Below are 22,723 nucleotides of genomic sequence, written 5' to 3'. Positions count from 1 at the left end.
TCCGCGTAAAGGAGGCTGTCATCGAGACCGGCCTAGAAAAAAGTTTAGTCCGAGCAAATCAACTGATTTCGTTGTTCCTGATACCGTAATTACTTCCAGCTGACTACCGGTCGCTTGACTTCGTTCCATTGATTTTACGAGCCGCTTCATATCCGGGAATCACCATGGAAACCGGCTGATGTCGTTTCAATGGAAAACCGAGGCAAGATACACGAAACCCGTACGACCATGAAATTTCCGTGTGACGCCAGTCGGCAGAGCGCGAAATCTCGTTCAACGGGGCAATAGGACGAGAAAATTTCGCGAGACGAGTAAAGAAAAGCGACCCTTAACGCGTTCCTTTCGCGTTTCTACCACGCTTTGCGCTCTTGCCAAGGAAAAACTGAATTTTCTCACATCAACGTTGTACCTGTGAAAACGGAAGAACGAAAGAAACCCGAATCCCCTTTGTCTAAGAACGAAGCGTTAAATAAAAAACTTCGACCATTAAAAGGAATCCATCAGCGACCATTGAAGCTGGAAAACACGAAATGTCTTAGTTTGCCGGACTTGTCGTGCACGGAACACGTGTTTCGAATCGACGGTGAATTTATTGCGAAACGAGTTCCGCGTTATTACCTTCCGGCGAGCTTCCTGGTGTGCTAGTTTACTCCAGGGAGATGGGGAGATTGAGAGAAGAGAACGTGATCGCGGGAGAATGAAAATGTATCCCAGCCACGAGCTTGTTTTTGTTTATCGAGCTTTCGACATTTCCTCCCTGGTAAATCCTATCTTAAGCCTCGTTCGGATTAGTCGAGTTACATTGTCTCAGCAAAGCAGTGTTCGAGCACTTTTTACGTATATGTATATCGTATGGGTTATACAAAACACTTTGAAGCAGCGTTGTAATGAGACACAATTATACATAAGGCATGAAACTAATCTGAAAGAGTATATAAAAGTTACAAGATAGTTTGCTTCAGTGTATGTTTCGACTACGTAAACTCGAGTTTCTTAACTTCAAGTTGCTTTCGAATTAAAGCAGTTAAGCTTCGTTCGAATTAGTCGAGTTTCTCGAATCCAAGAGACTCGACGATAAACAATTAGACTAACGAGAACAAGGGTAAAAACTTGAAAAAATATTTCGATTATATATTAATAGTCGAAATAAACAAAACAGCTTCAGGTTACTTGACGTAATTCGAACGAGACTTTCTAGCTAGGTTTAAAGGGAGACGCTCGATTTCACGTATTCCCTTTGTATTCGACGTTTCGATCGACGAAAGAGAATTACAAGCAAGTGGCTCGATCAAGAAGTAAATTCTCACCATCAACCGGCTCCCTTGTTCGCGCAAACGAAGTTTTTCCGAGAAATTTTCCCCCAAAAATTGCGTTAACAGAGACCCTAGAGAGTTTCTCTCGACTGTGGGATTGCTTCTCATGGAATTATTAGCATCAGATCGTTAGTAGCTGGCGCGAATCAAGCAATCATCATCGACTATGGCGTTCTACGGTCGTTATTGGATCACACTATTGTCCAGTAGAAATTGCAAGAACGGAGTCATGGGGATCTGGGTCATTTATGTAGGGCAGGTAATGTCAAGGGTCGCGTGCGAGTTCCAGCTCTCTCCAGGCTTTGGAACCTTCTCAAACAAAATTTCCCATGCTCCCGTCTTCGCGTTTTTCCGCTTCCACGTTCCCTCGTTCCTCTTTTTCCCCGAGAATCTACAAAGAATTTCGACACTCTACTCCGCGCATCGCTAGGTATGTACATTCTTGCGCAGAACTTTCACGACAGGTTTAATAACGAGTCTCTTAGAGCCGTAACCGTTCAAGTAGTTCAATTTTTTGGAAATTTCTTAATTTCATTATACATGTACGTGACTAACGTTTGATAATGAAAAATATTCAACTTGTCCTGAATATCAGCTGTCCTAATAACTTTGACCAGCGATGTATTTCTACGAATTCATTTGCTACAAAAAGATAGAAATAATAGTAGAAAATTCTAAAATGAGTTGGAAGGGATAATGTTTCTAGCGTTAACACTTTTTCGTAATTTTCAATTTACCAAATCGATCAAAATATCATTTAACTTGATATTTTATGGAATAAAAGAAGTAGGCGCTAATCCATTAACGTTTCATTATCTACATCAAATGCTGGGGTTTTATTAACCTTTTTCACGGTATAAATAAAACGTGTAAATATAGCGTTATAAATTTCATATCTTAAAGGTCGTCATACGTAACATAATTATTAATACTTATTTCCTGCACAACGTTAAGAACATGTATTTTATATCGCACTACAGAAATACTAGAAAATAATGATTACTCTCTAAATTATTCATTCTGTATTCTTCTTCGCTTGATCGCTATCAAAAGATCGAAGATGAAAGATTTTGAAAAATTGTTGAATCAGACTGTACTTCTACTTTTCCGTATGCATTCACCATAAAGATGCTTCTACGTTTACCTAGATGCATACGAAAAGGAATTTTATCCTATCGAGCGAAGAAATACGACGTCTCCAGGGGGCCAAGTAATATTTCAAATAGAATTCCTCGTGTTCAGGAACAATATTCGATAATTGATACACGACCTTGCGTGTGAAACTGTGAATAATAATCGTAGAACAAAAAGAATATTTATAGTCTACTGTTTTAAAATGTGAATGGACCGCGCGATTAGCAATTACGCCTGGCAAGTGGTAAAGTCAACCATAAAGCTGCTGTCTATTACAAAGTGCTCGACGACCGATACAGAATTGCAGAGTCTCCTGTACCTCGGCGAGGCGGTAACTTACCCGGCAAAGTTTCAATTTCCTGTCAAGGATCGATACAAGGTATAATACAGCATCATTTGTCCGGTATATTCTCCAACGCTCGTACTTCTTAATTGTCATCGCTATGAGACGAATTTCGTAGCAATTCGACATAATTTGTCTGCATTCTGAATCATCGGAACATGAAATTTACCAGGAAATTTCTTTTAAATACCCGCCTCCCTTCTTCGCTTGGAAAAAGCTTCGTCCGACCTCTACAAACTCTCTGTCTGGAGTTGATCCACGTAAGTGGTGAGAGGCTCGACCCTTTCTGTCGGCAACGCGATTGATATTTCCTCGAGTGTTCCGTTCTGTTTCTCCAAAGCGGTGAGAGAAACCTTATTCCGGCTAGATTGCTTTCCGTGACCAGCCCGCGTAAGCTCGTACATCAAAATCCCGGCAACTTTCATCGACTCACGTGACCGCAATTATTTATCCACTATTCTCCGACACCTCGTTCGATAGGATGTTGCGTAGGTCTTATAAAACGGGATTGTGTAACTTCTTATCGATGCGACCCACGCATGCTGGTGTTTTTAAATGGTTGCCTGATCGCAAAAGGAAGTGATCGTGTACGTCAATGGAGAAATCGAAGATATAGAATGAAATTTTTTCACACGGCGCTCCGTTTCCGATAAAAGTGATTTTGAAAATTTATTTCATATACGTCATACATACATAAGAATTGTTTCTTTTATTTTCTCCTGTAAATTTCGTTTCCATGAAGATAGCGTTTGAGATAACGTTCTATTGGGTTGGCAACTAAGTGATTGCGGATTTTGTCAATACCAACTAATGACAAAATTTTGTCATTACTTCACTTACTACGATCACTTCACTACAATCACTTCACTTAGTTGCCAGCCCAATAATTAAGCTTAAAGAAACAAAAACTAAGCAACACAAAGTGATGAGGAAATATTACGATTCTTCCTAATTATACGCACGTTTTCGAACACAGCGCGACCCAACGGATCTCGTAATCGTGATACCGTGTAATAATTCTCAAGTCTCTGTGTCGTCCTTCCGTTCGGTTCTCTGTCTTGTCGCGATGGCGTCTCTCTGTACTTGCAACTACGCCCTTAGTCCACTGAAAAGTGGAACAGCCACTTTGTCAGTGTCACCGGCCGCACATAACGTTGTGCGGTTAGATATTTATCTAGCCTCTACTCGATAAACGGCCAGAGAAGTCCGTCGTTAATATCGTCGCTGTCCTTCTACTTGTTCTATCGTTACGCTGTTTCTCATAGCAGCAGCCCCTATTATTTCGCAGACTCTGGCATTACTTAAACATAATATTCAAGACACGATTCTTTACAAGGTCTTTGTAAAACTTCCTACGAAAATACTAATCACTAACAGAAAAGTAATCTTTCGCACGAGTTAAAAAGATTCGATCAGCAGAAGATCAACAATGAAAATTGAGATTCGAGAAACCTTCGTATAATTCTCCTATAACTGTAGAGAAGATATCATCTTCCCTTTTCAAATAAGATGCTAATCCACGTCACCTTGAAATATGTATTCACCGCTCAACCATTACCGTTTGCCACAAATTGTCTCATTCACTTTAATCCCCGAATCCATCCGAGTTGCAGCCTGAAGCATCCAAGTATGTATGTACATTTCGATTGTTACGAAACATTCTGTATTACGTGTAAGCGGAAGTTGTTTAAAACCGATGGGAATCGCGTTCAGAATAGAAGCCACGAATGTTTAGATCGACGAAACCTGCGTATAATTCAGCGATTCAACGTTTAGGGGATGTTCTCATCGAAGCTTCGTACGTTTCGCGTTATCAACGCGTTCGTTGTATCGTGCGTGCATTTAGAGATTTTCATATGAAAACATCAAGGAAGATAGACTTTTCAAATACTGATCGTCAATTGTTGGTAATTTCTAATGAAATTTTCGTAGAATATCCTTCGTATTACATAAAAATGCGCTAATTACTTCTTTTCTTCCCTGCCTGATCGAGTTTGCGATTCGTTAAAACTTCTTCGAGAGTTTCAAGGGTTTATTAAAGGAACGAACAAAAGTTGATAATCTCCTTGATGACTTTCACCGTGGCAAACTTTTCAAGGGAAAGGAAACAAATGTCTGTACGCGTGTCATGTTACTCAGCTTCCGTCAGTCGCCGACACGTGTGACTGGTTCCCCTAGCAACCGCTCGATGCCCTGGGTTTCTTGCTATGGTAGCTTGATAACTCGCTGAAACTTCATTACAAATACGACGGCAAATGAGATTGAGCTACGTAGCCTTTGCTTCGAGACTTTCAAACTTGAGATAAAGGGGCTGGGAATACAAGATCGCTCATTGGTTTTGATGAAATTTCTTATGAAAATAGGGGAACAAAGTTAGATAACAAATGAACGTCAAGAAATTCCGAGAAACGATATGTGTCAATTTATTCTTATATAAAATTGTTGGCTATCGAATTGTGCCGTTTATCTTTATCACACTGAACTGTGAATGTTCACGAAATTGTTTGAAAGCAAGCAATTTTTATATTTGAAGCATTTTGCTAGACCTAATGGTTTGCGAAATATTCCGTGAAACATGTTTCCAACCCTCCCTTGGGCGTCGTTTCAATATGAATGTCGGCACGTAGGAAAAAATACGTGTGAAATATTTTTACGAGTACTACGTCACGCATAAACTTCACTAAAATTCGGCAATTTGCTCTCAGAAACATTTCGGCCGACATAAAACTGTCCAAGTATGCTGTTTGAGAAAAATTGGCTTCATTTCGCGATTCGTAGTCGCTATTGAAGCATCGTCGTTTGACTAATGACCGCGCAATTAATGCGCTTAATGATCTTTTCCAATCCTCGTGGCTCTTTCGAGTGCTTGCACGGCGAGCGAACTTCCGAGAGTGTTCCAACGTAATTTCCAGCAATTACGCTGTTCGTTTCGCGCCGTTTCTTAAACACCCGAGCAGTGAATTTTCGTTTGAAAAATACGCGACGAAGTGATATACGACTAACTCGCAACATCGTTTAAAGCTTTCGAATCCATCGGCTGACGTTTATTATCGCCGCTGGATAGGAACTTTTTCGAGATTTACCGAAGAATTTGCAATGTTTCGAACGAACGTAATTTCCGTTTCACTTTTATTTTTCTTTTCGAGAACTGGAGGATCCTGGTGGTTGCTCGCGGGAAGTAAAGCAGAGAGCAAATATTACGTTTAACTTCGCCAAAGGGCTTCCGTGTATATTTAAAGAAGCGGGACAATTCTAAGTCTATCAATTTATAACCACTCCAGCGGCAAAACTGGCACAAGCTCTGACAACATAAACGTTCAGCTTTCGTTTTCTTGAAAATCTGGTAGCGAGCGATAACCGGAATAACACTCGCAGTAAAATATCAATAATACTCGCAGCACGATTATATTATTTTGCATGAAGACCCACAAATCCATTAGTACAGTCCATAAAATACTACTACGTGTTTCATTTTTATCGTCCATTTCTGTTGGAACAAGCTGTCTGTTAAGGAAGTTTGTGTCTGAAGATTTGGTCGATGCTGTTGCTTCGTCTGACTGCAACTGTACGATTCTACTTGTGCCTGTTGTTCCTATTATTGTCTCAATCTATCACGTATATTTTTACTCATAACTGTCAGACAATTACAGAAATCCAAATAATCGTAGAAAAATATTTATACAAAAGTGTGTAAAGTATCCAAAGTAGAATACCGTTCAAAATATTCAATGGTTTAAACGAATCTTTGCTCGGATTATGCTTTTTTATTCGTATCCAGGATTCCCTGAGTTTTCATTAGTTCGAGTCTGTTCATATCTTTCGCTGATTTCTGATCGATCGATCACTTCTCAAATAACTTATGCTCGATTATCGTTTGATCGAAGATCAGCAGCAATCCCACTACTTGTCGCATCAATGAAAGATAAAATATCATTGAAGAATTTCTCGTTTTGAATCCTCCATTATTTAAAGCAGTGGTAGAATGAATAGGGAAAAAATTCACTGGTTGGCTTCATTTGTTAGCGGAGACAGCCAACGGGACAGGTGATGTCATTAATCACGGTGGTTCCGTAGGAGTAGGTGCCGTTGCGCGAAATTAATTTTTCCTCGTATCGCAAGCGTCCCATCGATAAAACGGGATCCTGACGGGCGAATTCAGAGGAAAAGGACGGTCATTTACTTGGATAATTCGATCCCCTGTGGGCGGAAATAAAGCACGGCGCCAGTTAGCAGCGGAATGCCAAAGATTCGAGTAGGACGCTGAAAATGTGAGAGATCGCGCGATATAGGCCTAGCAACAGGTGGGATGCACTTTAGGCCGCATACCCGAGGGACATATAGTTACACAGAATTGGACATTAGTCAAGTTATTTGTACGAATAACGTACAAGCGATCACATTTCATTCCTTATTCGTTCATTCATTATTTGCTTGCAATTCCTTAATCCTTTATTCGATATTCGTTCATCCATTGTACTGTACTAAGTGTAATCTGCCGATCAACGACACCAATCGGGACTAAGCTGTTCGAAAGGAACGCTAACAGGAAGGAAGTGCTAAAGTTTGAACGGAACTGTTCTTCAAGCATGTTCAGCTCGCCTTTGATGGAACTGACGTTGCCGATATTGCCAAACTTAGGATTACAGGCATCGATACATCTATCAGTGCGACGCAGACATTCACATTTATGTGTGAAATAGACACCACTGGAATTTAATCGTTACTCAGGAATAATTTTATACAGACAAAAAAAATAATGAATGAAACAAATTTTGTATATATATACAATATTTGACATTGCAAGAACCAAGAAAGTTGAATGCGTGGATTAAGCCACAGAGGCTCAGGTTGTCAACCAAATATTCCAACGATGATGCTACATTCTTCTCTGATTGCAATCAGGTTTCAAAAGTGGAATCTGACTACAGCCCACTTAACACAGGGTATGTTGAAGTCACCCAGTATAAACTCATGGTCACCGGAATATAGGTTAACAACCCCAATAACACGCCACTCGGAACTACCGCCTCTCGAAGAACTACTTGAAAGCTTGAATCTATGGCGACGGTAAACGCTAAATCCAATCGGACCAGGTTCCGCATATGAAATACCAGCTTGCAGCTATGTCTCAACAAGAACAATAACGTCGCATGATTGGTGAGAACGAGCAATCGGACGATGCGAGAATTACAATTAGTGCGAAGATCTCTCAACGTTCTGGTAATACGCTGACGAGGACTAGCCGCAATTTTTTAATTACGCGTAATCAATACTACGTGCAGTACGAATTATCGGACTTTGAATTATCGTTGATAATATGTGACACAGATCTTAGATTGTTGAGCAAGGCAATGTTTGTTGTTTAACCGTTTGATCTTGCGAGATTCTGACATTTATTTTTGTTCTTCAGGATCGAGAGCGGTACATCGGGCGATTTGAACGTAACGCAAGCTGGTCTGGTTTTGCCATCGAAGTTACTTCTGCCAAAACGTTTAACAGTAACATCGGGATCGTAGGAACCGAGGAAAATGGTGTCCAAAATATTTCTAATAAGAAACATGTCCGACTGCGAGGTATTTTCTTCGAGATCGAAGAAGATCAGGTTGTGCGATCTTCAAATCCTCTCCGCGATTTGATCCATGATACTTTCTCCCAGATTCTTCGTGTTCGACTCGAGCTTGTTCACCCTAGCGTTAATATTCGACAGAGTGTTGTTTAGGACCTCGATGTTTGACGGAATAATCATGAAATCATCTTCGATTATTTTCAATTTTGAATTGACGATATCGCGGATTTTATCCGGCAGATCCTTGTTAATGTCGGACGAAGGCGACGACGGAAAGGCAGTGGTTGTCGGTTCTCTGCAATCGAGGAGCCTGCTTGTCGTGGGTGAGAACAGCGGACCAGGAATATTGAACCCGAGTGCGGTGAAATTCCACAGGAAGAGCATGTAACCGAATTTACGATAGAAGTCACGTAGCCTTTGCATAACAACTTTTTGGGAGGTACCATAATGGAAGAAAGAATACGGCAAGGAAATGGTAGCCACTGGCGGAAGCTTAAAAATACACTGAAACGTACGATGTAATTATACACCGACAGACAAGAGTCACGATGGCAACAGAATCGAGCGTACACAAGCGAGCTTGTAGAAAGAAAATTTAAAAGCAACAGAACGGTGAATAAAATATTTAATAGCTCGTGACCATGTCGGGCAATTGGACGAGAACTGTCACTAGTACACAGGTGCCTCCAAAAGCAACGTGGGAAGCCAACAAAGCGATACCAACAACCCAGTGCAATAAAAGAATACAGAATGTAGGAGCAGAGAATAACACGCCCGGACAACATCAACGACGAATTATTCACGAGTTATTAACGTATAACACATATCTTTTTATTCGTTATCTTTTTATTCCTTATTCGAAATATCTTTCGCCCAACGCTGCAGTCACGCAAAGCTCTCTCCGTTGAGATATCCAGACTAGGAGCCCACGAGCTTGCTCCATGCGGTAACTTCATCTTTCTCCCTCGTACGACGCACTCATACAAGAGTGCTAAAGTTCCACCCATTTTTGTAGACACGCAAATATATCCGTGTCATCAACGAAGGTTAATTACGAGATTAATTAAGAGATGACCTGTTTCACCTTGTTCCTGACCGCAGCGGACCGCCTCCACTGTTGATTATTGCAGTAGAATTGCAACAGCGATGAAATTCTGTTTAATTCTCTCGATACCCAGTTGCATAACGTTTTTATTTACTTCTTTGTTGTATCGCTGTGTTAAGTAAAGTGTTTATATAGGTTAGACCGAACGTACAATCTTTTTACGAAGCTTTCAATGGAATTGTGTTATACCTGATATTCGACTTACTTTGAACTATAAAATCTCTCTGGCCTCGCTTCAATTTCAGCCCACATGTACCCACCATCTTGTAAGAGGCATGTCCTACGTTTACTATAAAATCTTCTTGACACATTTCCGTAAGTCTGTGTGCAACTTGCAGTAAACGCCACAAATCCTCGAGGAACAGGTCGTTCCTTTGCACGCGTGCATAATTAAAAGGCAGATAAAGGTTTCCTCAAAAAGAAGCGAGAAGTGTTTCAAAAATGAGTGGAGAAAAACCTTGACACCTTGACAATGGTAAACGGTTAGTATCCACGCGAGAACGTAACAAGTTTAATTGCTCCTCGCGCCTATAGTTGTGAAACATTGACCCGCCTCGTGAATCTCGCTTCTTCAAACGAACTAAAAACGTAGCGCGAGTATCGTATGAATAATTTTTGAATTTACGTATAGCCGTGCGGGAGAGCAATTTCTTTCTTAATAAACCGTCCAATGAATATTAATCTGGAACCTTTGCCGGTCGAAGCCACACGTGCCGCGATAACACTGCACCTTTCGCTTGTGTATATCGACGTTGCATGCAAATACGCTTCGAAACGCGTACAACAGAGGCGACTGGTATTAAAACACACGGTAATTTAAATGCGAAATGATGGAGGCTGTTGTGATGCAGCTTCTGGTCACCTCCAAGTTCGTATAAATCCAGTGAATAGAAAGGCGGAAATTAAACTCGATCGTTGGAAAAATTGATATCCGGTCAGGATATCGAATGAAGCGAGAGCAATTTCAAAAGACGATTGCGCCTGTATTACCACTTCCGCGCTCTACACACCCTTTCAGTGTTGATCGGACAGCCACGAGTCTCGTAAGTTTCAAAAGTTTCATCGAGGAATGCTTCAGGATTTTGGAATCAAATTATTGATTTTAAAGAAGCAGAAATATGTGTTCCTACAATACAACAATTCAGAACACGCAGTAAAGGTGGTAAAAGTTATTTGTAAGCGTGATAAGAGAATATGGAAATTAAACGCAGTTTTCAGAAACAAAATTTTATTCCATGATAGAGAATTTAATAGAATAGAATAGAATAGAAAAATTTAAGAAAATGATGTATCATAATTAGAATTGTATTTTGTCTGAAGATATATAACAAACAGTCAATGTGTCAATAAACAGTTAACTTTAAAACATTCACAAGGAAGAACACGGCTCTCTACAACGTGAAAGAGTGATAGCCGTAGGCCAAGTCCTTTCTTTGACTTTTTCTTTCCCTGGTCCTCCGAGTTATCTATTCGCCTCTCGTATCCCCTGGAGACACGCCGTATGGGTCCAGCGATATCGATCCCATACAACCATTAACATGCCGTGTATCATGGGCTCCTGGCTAGTATACGACTACAAACCTGCTATTGTGATGTTTCTACCCATGAGCAGGTCAAGACAACAAACGCTCATATTTAATGAACACCCTAGCCTCACGGTACACATCGATTAATTAGGAGCACATATTTAGTAACTAACTGCTACTATCAGTTTGGGAGCCCTAAAATTCTCGGCTCTGGTCAGCTAGAGAATTGGGAGAGTGAACACGCTACTCCCCAAAGGATCTTCTCAGGAATCGATCTATGAATCTTCTAGCCGAATGAATACACCCTACACTAATCGATGGCAGTCGGGCAGGAAAGCATAGTAAGGAAATTCGATGCAAAATTATACGACATATTAGAAGATTATGGATCAAGAACATTATGCGTACAATTCCGTACAGTTTTACTGTGTAAAAATAATGAAATCATCAGACGCAACGATAAGTAATATTGCTTCTTTTCGCTTCCCATCTGCTTTTACCCTTTCTCTTTCCTATTTTTATTCAGAACAAAAATGGAACCGCATAAAAGTTTTTATGGGCAAACTAATTTAAGTTTTGTATAGAAATAAAGAAAATATTCTTCCAACATTTTTGTACGAAAGTATAAAGCTAATATGCTATACTCGAACTGCTCCAAGTTCTTTACAGCAATAGTGAAAATATAATATTATTTTAAATATAATAAAATAGAAATATAAAATAAAGTATTCTTTGTAAACATATTTCAGTGAGATCTATCTAAAATTAAGCGAAAGCAATGTTTTTCTGCTCCAGTCGATAAATTCCAAAAGAAACACGTAATTCAGTTTGTCTCCGAGATTTGTTACTCTAATTACGCTAATGCAGATGGACTTGGCGCGACAAGATGTTTTTCATGTCGCGATGTGTATGCCCGTTCGCAAACCGCAGTGTTTAAATCTTCCGCTCATACGTTCCATTCTTTTCTTCTGTCTATCACTGAACAAAATATACAACGAATTTGTCTTTTTGCAGAAACTTTATAATTCATATGTATTACTAAATTTGCAAAGCTTAACGAACGGTCTACACGTGAATTGCGTTGCTTTAGCCATTTTCTGTAAATCATTAGCGCGGAAAATGGAGATTGCAAGGGCCAAACGCTCGTCCAGGCAAATTTAGTATGGTGGCTAATTAAAGCAGCGCTTTCAGAATATCAAAGCTCGACTCGATGAATTAAAATGAACAAAAAGTTGTTATTCGGTGCCGACCAATTAATTGATTCGTAAATTTCTAGGTCTAAGTAATTAATAAATCTTCATAAGGAAATATTTAAATATTCATCTTTAGAAAGTAAAAATAGCGTACATAATAAGACAAGATCGTTTCATCGAAGAGCTGAGAAACGAGAAGCCAGCTCAAAACAATAATTTCCTATGCACTAAAAACCAACGTATTAAAACATGGATAAAGTTAAGCAAGCAATACGCGCAATCAATGTCACGCACAACTAAATTATTTATTTATTTATGCAAATACGTACAACGTACAACATTTAAATTTTAACGGTATAAGCGTGGATTATCTTGTGTCTCTTTGCACAATTTTTCTTTACATTCCGCGCAGAATTCGCTCAGCGATTGAGTGTTTTTCGAATAATGGAATACATTTCGGGCGATACAGGGATGCTTTTAGCTCCGCGCAACGATTACCTTTCTTTGTCTTCAATTTCACTTCGATAAAGGCCACCCAACGATAATTTCTGTTATCCCATCAGCATCGATCGGGAAAGAAAAAGAAAATTGCTAGAATCTAGACTTCCTAGTTTCAAATAGAGAGAAAAGGAAAAAGAAATATATGAATTGGTGCGAACTATCCAGGGCTGATTGAGTCTCGGATGAAAGAGTCACCTACACTGTATTACCAAGAATTGGATTTTGTTCTCGAGAGTAAAGAATACGCGAAACGAATTGCACGCTCTGAGAAGAATTCCCGGCGGATGCTGTTAATCCTTCGCACGCGGAATACCAATTGTATTGTCACGATATTTTTTAGGATATATTGTATATAAGGCATCACACAACCTACAAGTTAGGGATAAAGTTTAATAAATAATAATAATAAGAACAGTTTTCCAAATGCAAAAAATTAAAGAGCTACGCCCAAACCGTACGAAGATTTACGATCTGTTGATGTGATAATCCTTGAGCCACAAGAATAAAGTGTCGATTTATAGCTTTGCCAGAGACAGCGTGTCCAACATTGGAAATCATTCTATCGTTTGATGTTCGAAAATTAGATGTCGTTTCCAACGACCATGTTTATTGAATCCCTCGTATTTAACCCAGTATTCGCGTTATCGTCAATTTATTACTTCAACCGCGCTCGCGAGTACAACAGATTCGACAACGTTTTAATCCCCACGCATATATCCGCGACTATTTGAAAGCAACATTTGGATCATGGCCGCGATCAACGAGGAATAAAACGATCCTGCTAATATTACCGTGTTGGTATTATTTCAAAATGGATGAATAAAGCTGTCTGGACCCTATAATCGAGAGGAAAACGCGTGGTTCTGATTCCGCGTACAAAGGAAGCAATAGTTTGAACGAGCTACTAGAACGTTTACTTTAACGAGGAAATCCTATTACCGAGAAGAGGTGAATTACGAAGGACAAGATGGATGTTGGATTTAAAAGGAATTTTACGTAGATATATACATATAGATTGGTGGATAAATTGAATGTAAAACAAGACGATCGAAGTCGTGCAATATTTAGTCAAATTTAATTGAATTTATTCCATATATCCGAGCACGATACGTAACAAAAAGGATGACAGGAGTGAGAGACAGTAAATAAGATCATTAACAATTTCTAAACTCGAGAACACGTTCTATCACGGGAATAACGTTATTTTTCATACGAGGGGAAAACCAAAATGCTATTTGTACGGTCCGTGCGTTTCTGGTCCAGATATCAACAGCGTCGGCATTTTATGAATTTATTTTGAACCTATGAAATGCAGCCATTGCCCTGTCACTGTAATTCCATCTCGCTCAATTAATATGATGAAAAATAGTAAATTTTATTTGGCGCGAAACACAGCGTTTCCATTCAATTTGCGGGTGTGTCCACGCGAAAAGATAAATCGTCAACGGGGTCTTTTTCCAGATATTCGGTGTTGATGATTCTTGTCTGATGCTTGACGCGTACAACGGCTTATTAAACGCTTAACATCGAAAACTTTCATGTATATATTATTATGTAGGTTGTACAAAATATTTTCAAATTTCATTAGCATTTTAATGTCACGACTGTACTAGTAAAGTTTAGAGAACTAGTTTGAAAATGTATGTGAAACTTACAAATATATATTCAATAAAAGAATAATATACTGCAAGAGTCATCTCGAACACACAATAAATGATGAAAATGGTTCCCTTGAATATTGATGCTTATTAATGTAATAGACTATTGACGATTCGTAATTATGCGGTGTACAGGAAACGGCATACGCGCGTTCAATCGTCCTTTGCTTTTCGGAGGCTCAATTATACTGCCCTTTGACCTTTCGATCCTCGAGGAGGATTTCTCGAGCAACGACGACGTGACGTTTTAAGGGCGTCGTGGCAGCCTAACGATGCACAGGCAATATTTCTTAATACCGACGTTTTCGGATTTAATGGGGACCGACGTGGCTCAAGCTTCCACACAACATTCACATCCTCTCTTTTCCCCTCGTTTGTCATAACGAATTCTTTCGCGAAAACAAAACGTGGCTTCTGGTAATTTTCTCGTAAAATCTCGTCCGGTAAAATTGTTTCTCTGAAACGCAATAACGTTTCGACCATTCAGGAAATAGGAGGTTATAGATAAAAACGATGGCTACGTTTCTCCGTGTCGTGTAAAAGTAGACGGTCGTCGATCAAATCGAAACCCCTAGAGAGCCGCTTGGCAAATATTAGAAACTCCTTTTATATAGACGATCCCTCGTTCCATGAAACTTTATGAAAGCCTATGGTATATCTCGCGAGTCGTATTTTTGGTTCTCTTTTTCATCGAGGATCACGACTTTCATCGCCTCGACTGATAGCGGAAAATGCGAGGAACGATGGCGTGGATCGAACGATCGTGAAAAGAATTTCATATACATGTAGAGTGATTCATGTCACCTTTGCCAAGATAAGATGGAAAATCTTCGATTTCTCCAAATACTTCAAAGAAATATTCTTCCTATAAAAACCACTGCCACGCGAAGAAGCTTACGGTAGTCTTTTGCTATACCCTTGGCTGATACGCATGCTGTTAGTATCGCGAAATCGTTTGGTCAAATAGAACGTAGTAATACCTCTTTTTCGATACGTGTGCAACGTGATTGGAGCGGAAACTGATCGCAAGGACGACTCTGAAAGGCGCCTTAAGCTCCTGGGAATTCTCAGAGAGCTATGGGGGACTTTTTCCCGAAAACGAAGAAAATATTCTGACGATACGAACACGCTGGGATAAAGAAGGTGATTTCGAGTCTAGATTTACTGGCTCTTCAGTCCCTTCGTATTTATTCGCCATTCGCCTTTCCAATTTTATCGCGTGCGTTTAGAAATGGCCGATGTTTTCGCTGAAAACCAAGCTAGGCTGAATTCAGCGGTTTCGTCGTGGTTATTCAAGTCATGAACACTGCGTCGTGTGAATAGCGGTTAAACAGAAGGAATGGAGGTCGGGGAAAGCTTTGGGAAATTTTTCCAGTGTGCCGGCTTTCCGTACTGTCACGTTCCCATTTCCATAGCTAGTAAATGGTTATATTCAGGCGATCGCACAGAGTAATCCGGAACGAAGATCGACAGCCTGGACAATCCGATTACGCAGCTGCGTGACAGAACGCGGATTCACGGTTTGACTATCGCAGTTTGATATACGCGTGTTAGCGTTCTGCGCGAGTTCAAGCGAGAGTATGACATCCGTACGATGGTCAGGTTTCACTCTTGAATCTGTTTCGCTTTTAATTCGAGAAGGGGCAAAGTTGTTTCAAGTTGTTTCTTAATTATTACAATTTTTAAGGACACGTTGTTTGAAAGTACAGAAGATTGGTAGGAACTTGCATGTTCGATATAGTTCAATAATAAAGGTACTATCAATTATACAGGTTGGCTTGTAATTAGATGTGTATTAAGGAAAACGACGATTCTGCGTGATAGAATGTTTACAAAAAATCGTTCGAATGTCTGAAACTGAGCTATTGTAAATTTGTAAAAGTTCTATGGCAGATTAGAAACTGGTCGTTTCATCTACTTTGAACGATTCTAGCGTTAAATAGGTAATGCGAATGTATAGCCTGTTGATTCAGTGAATTATGAATTCATCGTTAATTAGTACACTTCGCTGAAATTCAAATACAATTACTATAAATCGATTAAAGTGTTTTAATACCAATTAACGGCTGTGTATATAAGTTTCTTCACGATTAATCAATGGGAAACTAATTGACGATACATTTTCATATTATTTCTGCAATAAGCACTTTCCACAGATGCATACCGAGGTCAATTAATTTCCTCTTTAATTGCATGATGTTGCACGGCTATAGAAAGTCAATATAACATTATCCGTGAACAGTGGCGAAGCGGTTGACAGGAGAAACAAACACGGCTGTGTCAACCTTGTCGTAGCCACGTCGCCAAAGAGGAAATGAAATTACTCGTAGCCGTTTAAAAACTGCCCGTTGCTGGCGACGTTGAAAATTAGTCTCAATTTTCCATTCTACGCGCGATTAAACGAGCGTTTTCAAGGTGTCTGGCCTTTTGTGGAATAAAGTCGCAATATATTCAGAGAACCCGATACTCGTGACCATCGATGTTCAACTCCGCGCTCTTGAAACTAATTTAACCGTGTACACGGTGCACTTGCGCGCACACGTTTGCCAAAGCGTACGACGAACAGTGGAACCAGCCTGTTCTGGTCAGACTAACGAAAAGCAGATTTCGTAGCGCGGTGAATCGACGATTTGAAAATCGTACCAGGGCAATTGCATGCAGAAGAACTGCCATAACCGGGACAAGCAAGGATCACGAGAAACGCTAAATCTCACCAAGGACGAGTGTACTGTTTTCACAAGGAGATGAGAAAACTTCTAAGACAAGTTCCTTGTTGTCGTCTCGCTAGAGACAGAAAACCACGAAAGATGGCAAACGAATTTTATCGAATCTTCGCGATAGTCGTTTCCTCGGAGATGCCAGTTTTCTACGATTTCCATAGGAAACGTAAACGTGCATTCGTGGAACAAGTTATAAGTGGAATGGAAAAATAAAAATATCGGAATAGAATCGCGTATACTACTGTTCATAATTACACGAATACTTTGCTTGATTTATCAACAATACGCGAATATCGCTAAGATATACGAATTTCTGAGAAGCTAATGATCGAAGCAAAGTCGTACAGAATTATAATTGGGCTATTCGATGAATTATAAGTACAAAGTAATTCAGTTACATCGTATTCGATTACATTGCAATTCGTAATTCAGCTTCACCATTCAATTAAATTGCAAGATAACTCGTAATTGCAATGGAACTTACGTTTACCCTACATCAATTACAACGTAATTTACGTAATTACAACATAATCGATTTACTATATAATTGAAGTACAATGTAAGTAGATTACGTAATTAAATCACATCATAATCCAATTAGCACACCAGTGGATCGAACGCATCATTTATTATCCTCTTACGAAATCAGCAGATATACAGCAGTGACTTACTCAAATATTTTTATATCAAACAATGAATATTCCCCATATTTTTGCATACTATATACGCTTTCTATGCATTTCTGCACCTTCTTCTAATATATGCAAATGAATCCGCAATTTACTCGTGACATACTTTCGTCCGTTAATGTATCTACTTTTGCCAGTAATTTCTCGATTGTCCCTGAGATTCGATTCACGTAGACGACATTTTTCCAAATGGACTGAAACTGCTCGGCGAGCTATATGGCCTCCTAAGCATTTTTATAAAAAGCCAGGCGGAAAAAGGCTCGTGGGGAAGAAGTTCCTCTGAATTTTGGATTGTTTGTACTATGCCTGGAAAATACCTCTTTGTATTCTGTCACGACTCAAAGGGGCCGGGATGAAATGAAACGAAGTTTTACGGATGTTCGTGAACTCTCTTTGTATTTTACATGCGTCAGGTGGGAAAAACGGTCCTCTGTAGAAAATATCTGGATAATACTGGCGCTCGAGGATTCGGTTTTTGGAAAGCAAACGAAACGCAACTCGTGAAATCGAAGACGAAAGAAATGTTTAACACGTCCTTCCTCTTTCTGTTATCGATCGTTCGTTCTTGCGGACAAAGGGATCGGCTAAACGAGTTTCCCTCTTCTATTTTTTTTTTTCGACTTGACCCAAAAGAATGCTAATTTACCAAAAGTATTCCGGTTTATCACGCTGTAGAGGAAAAATTATTAATTAAGAGACATTGCAACGAACGACCTTCCATTTGAACGCAGATCACGTTTTAATCTAAATCTCGATTTGAGAATCTAGATGCGAGATCGTGGTTATTAAAGGGAGCAAGATTACAACAGTAGAAAGTTATTACAAGTCGAATTTCCAGCCGTCACGTCGAATTTACTCCCGTCGTATTACGTCACTGCGTTTTCCAATTTAATTGTCTATCGTGGAGACAGAATTTCTCAGAAAAAGATCTAAATCCAATGAGGCGAAGCTTCCTTTTAGGGACAGGATTACCAAGTGCAATTCCGCCGAGGAATCTCACCAAGATGTTCTATTTTATTTCACGTATTTCTTGGAAAATAATTGAATCGCGAATTAACTTTCGGCTGAGTTAATTATGCAGATATTTTATCTGTATTACTTTCTAGGTCACATTTACGTATAATCATTTTGTTCGGCTATATGGGTGATTTTATTTTTTCACATTACGATTACCTACCTTCAGCTTATACCTAAATATATCCTGCATAGTTAATTAAAATTGAATCGATATGATAAAAGGATAAATGACTTATTTTTATGTAATCATTAAATAATAAATATTATTAAATATAAATTAAATTTAATATAAATAATATTAATAATTAAATATAAATAAAAATTAAATATAAATAATATTTATACGTTGCGAGTAATTCTTTCAAAAAAGATTTAGTACTTCTAATGTTAATTTAATTATCGCATAGATAGCTTCTCAGTCGGTTCTTTTTTAATCCATTAAGAACTAAACAATGGTTCGTCATAATGTTATAAATATTTGAATTTCTTTAAATTCTTTTGGTTAAAAGATTATGAAATCTGCGTCACGAAACAGCCAAGAAAAAGATATTAAGCGAATCCTTCAAACATCTTTCACAGTCACAGTGTTAAAAAACGGGATTAAATTAACTGCAATAGGTTGAATAAAACTACAAATGGAACATTGCGTTAATGCAACATTGAACCATAATGGATTACTTCCTATAAAATAAAATATTCGCCGTTTGTAACAACAGTGATACAGACTGTACCGAATGATTGCTACATCTGATGATACACGATACAGGAGAGCTCCATTTATCTAAACTTGTTAGGGGACAAACAATTTGTATAATTGGAGCTCGGTAATTATTCCAACTACCTGCTATGTTTTGTTATCCAGGCTCGGATAAATGAATTGAACGAGCAAAAGTTAATCGGATATTGACTAAAATTTTGTTCAGATAAATGAAGTCCTACCATATGTCGATGAGATTTCCTTTCAACATCGAAACAAAGCAGGATTCTACAGGTTGAATTCACGATTTACGACAATAAAACGTACGACAAACGAAAGTATTCCAGCGCTTGCAAAAATCTTTTGTGAACATATTATATGTGTTGTATAAAACATTTTGAAATTTCATCAACGCTGCAACTATAATAGAGTCGACTATCGCGATTCTATTATAAAGTTTGAAATCAATCTAAAGACGTATGTATAGGTTACAAGAGCTTCGGTTAGCTTAGCCGACGATGTAGCTGCTATACATTTTCTAGCTTCCATACATTTTAGAACAAACATAATCACAACATCGTGTTTCGTTATACTGCTAATGAAATTTCAAAACGTATTATGCAAAAACCCTACAGCATATACATAAAAGTTTTCTATCGTGAATATTCAAATACTTTCGTGGATCACTATAACCATCTCTCCTTTCTCTATAATACTCTGTCACTCTATACAGTCTATGCCATGCGTTTCACGTAAAACCAATTCAATTTCGCGGCGTTCACTGCATCAATTAACACGCACAGTATCGATGCTGCGCGCTTCTATTTCGAAATAATATTCCTCGTAATATCAGACGTTTCAAGGATAATTGATCGCCAAGTAACATTACGTAAGCCACAGCGTAGATGCTACAAGTAATTTCCCATCTTGGAATTCCGTTCGTGTCGCGTTCAATTCGTATCCGCTTGCAGGACAAACTCGAAGGATGATTCTTCGGGATTCTCTTGTCGCGAGTTTCGTGTCAAGCTATACGATGCATCGGTAATGCGAATCACGGTTGAATATGCATTCGGATGGAATATGCAACGGGAACGTCGCCACGAGCGTATAAATCAGTTAGCTCGGGTGGATTTGCGCGCGACCGAATTCACGCGTGCAACGCTGGCACGAATTTTTGCCAAGTACATTATTTACGATATCGTGGTAGGATATCCACGCGGGTAACTGCCACTCTATTTCATCAACGCGACACTCTTCGTATTTTCGAAAATAAAACCAACGAAATAAAACCTATTCTGCCATACTCCCACTCGAACGAAACTTCAGGGAGATTCAGCGAACCATTTCGCGATTGAAACCAGGTTCAGCGAAAGTGAACGTTTTATTTCTCACAATACTACGTTATACGCGTTGAGAGATACGAAAGATGGGAATCTCTCGAGAACCGGCAACCAAAACTTCCGCTTTGTATTCTATGCACTCCGCCCTTATATTCCAACCCCGTTGTGCATCACGGCAGAGAAACGTTATTTAGTCTTATTTCTTTACCCTTTACGTATCCAACTCAGAAAGAAGATTTAGCCAAATCCTAGACAAAGCGATGAAACGTTCGAACCTTCGAGAACGCCTTGGAAGAACTGACAGGATCAACTGTGAATTCGCGGTCACGATCGTTTCCGTCTCGAACGATAAACACGGAAAGGATGAATGAAAGCGTAACATTCACTTACCCGTCGCATGACACGCAGAGAGAACGATGACGTCTTCATCTTGGTGGTAATCCTGGCAGGCGTGTGCGGGATACGTGTGAACGCTGGCGTTAGCTATGGCGATGCTCGTCGTCGGTTTCCTCGACGACGTGAGATCCAGGTATGAGTCCTGCCTCCGAGTTACGCAGGGCACCAAGGACGCAAAGAGAGTTCCGTTGTAGAGTGGGGGAGACACGGAGGAGGCTCGACCGAAGAGCCGTCAGGGGTGGCTCGAGGCCACAACTACAGGTGGTCGCGCGTTGTTGCTGGACCTTCCCGCCGATGTTTCGTTACTCGGTATACCGTTACGCACGCTCGTGCATAAGTGAGGAGGCGCGGGTGCACGAAACTACCTGACCGGCCTCGAGAGACGCAGAAAAGCTGAGAACAGCTGGAACGATTCTTCTCCGCGAACCGATGGTCTTGATCTTTCCTGACTAGTCTAGGTAAAGTTACGTGTACAGCCCGCGAGATACTCTGACGAAGATCTATTCTGGTCGAGGAACGTTCCAGAGATTCTTCGATGCGTACGGCGAAGAAGATTCGAGTAAAAGAGAAACGCGTAGTATAGAGAAGAAACGCGATGACAAGAAAACGTCGGATGGACGTCGAAGGATGTACACGGAAGGACGTTGACGCGGCTCTGGCCTGAGTAGCGTCTGACCGGCTGTCCCGTCTAGCTGGTCTCCGAGCAGCTGTGGTGGAGCGAGGAAACCACCTCGACGCTTTCTCGCGCACGCTCGCCGCGACGCCATAGCGGCGAACCCCAGGGCCGCGCCTACTTTACGAACGCCTAGACCAGAGAAGTGCCAAGGTCGCATTTCCAAGGCCGCCACGACCGACCATGTACTACGCCTTCCTGTTACCTCGATTGTTTTCCCGACTTGTCAAGGATTTTCCATGGTTTCTCGCGTGTGCTTCGTTTTATATTCTCTAATGTGGATACTCGTTGCTAAGAGTGTCATAACTGTTCGTACAGTTCATATCTTGCCCTTTGCTCGCTTCTTAATGGTGCGAGGTATTTCTTGAAGGATACAAGCCACGTTTCCTTGGGAAAGTCCGTGTTCGATGTTTTAAGAGCAGCCTTGGAATTATTCTTTCGCTTCAATTGCGCGCAAACGGTTAAGAGGATGAGTCCATGGTCGGCTAATACTCAACCGCTTCTTTAAATATTTATCAAGCATTTTTACCGTCTTGCTAACTTTACGACCAAGCTTTATCGACACTGCTTTAAACGGCCAGTCCTTCGATTTCCTTTGTTCCTTCTCTTTTATATGTATTTATATTTGAGAGATAACGAACAGCTTGCGGAAATAATCGTGCAAGTATTCGGAAACAGAACGATCGCGATACACAATGGAATACGAAAGAATACGGCACAATTTGGATTTATTCGTATTAGATTCCCGTTTCAACTTGCGAGGAATTCGTTTCTTGTTTACGATCGTACGTTGTTATACGTTCGACGATCGACGAGCGACTGAGCCTTCTGTTATATCGATTGGAAAGTTCC

General features: G+C 39.9%; 1 protein-coding gene across 4 annotated transcripts in view; it reads right to left on the bottom strand.

The window, feature by feature from the left end:
- Window positions 1-21,882, bottom strand: part of LOC132911515 (neo-calmodulin-like) — an 85,059-nt gene extending 63,177 nt beyond the window's left edge. For 3 of the 4 annotated variants that reach the window (XM_060968212.1, XM_060968215.1, XM_060968214.1), the window contains exon 1: window positions 21,193-21,882. In XM_060968212.1, the coding sequence (XP_060824195.1) occupies window positions 21,193-21,231 (39 nt within the window). In that variant the 5' untranslated portion in view covers window positions 21,232-21,882. The remainder of the gene's footprint in view (window positions 1-21,192) is intronic. The other variant, XM_060968216.1, reaches the window with a different exon arrangement.
- Between the last annotated feature and the right edge of the window lie 841 nt (window positions 21,883-22,723).

This window comes from Bombus pascuorum, chromosome 10, assembly GCF_905332965.1.
Source record: "Bombus pascuorum chromosome 10, iyBomPasc1.1, whole genome shotgun sequence".
Taxonomy (NCBI): domain Eukaryota; kingdom Metazoa; phylum Arthropoda; class Insecta; order Hymenoptera; family Apidae; genus Bombus; species Bombus pascuorum.
The sequence above is the reverse complement of the archived record's forward strand: the minus strand, read 5'-3'. Positions and strand labels throughout refer to the sequence as shown.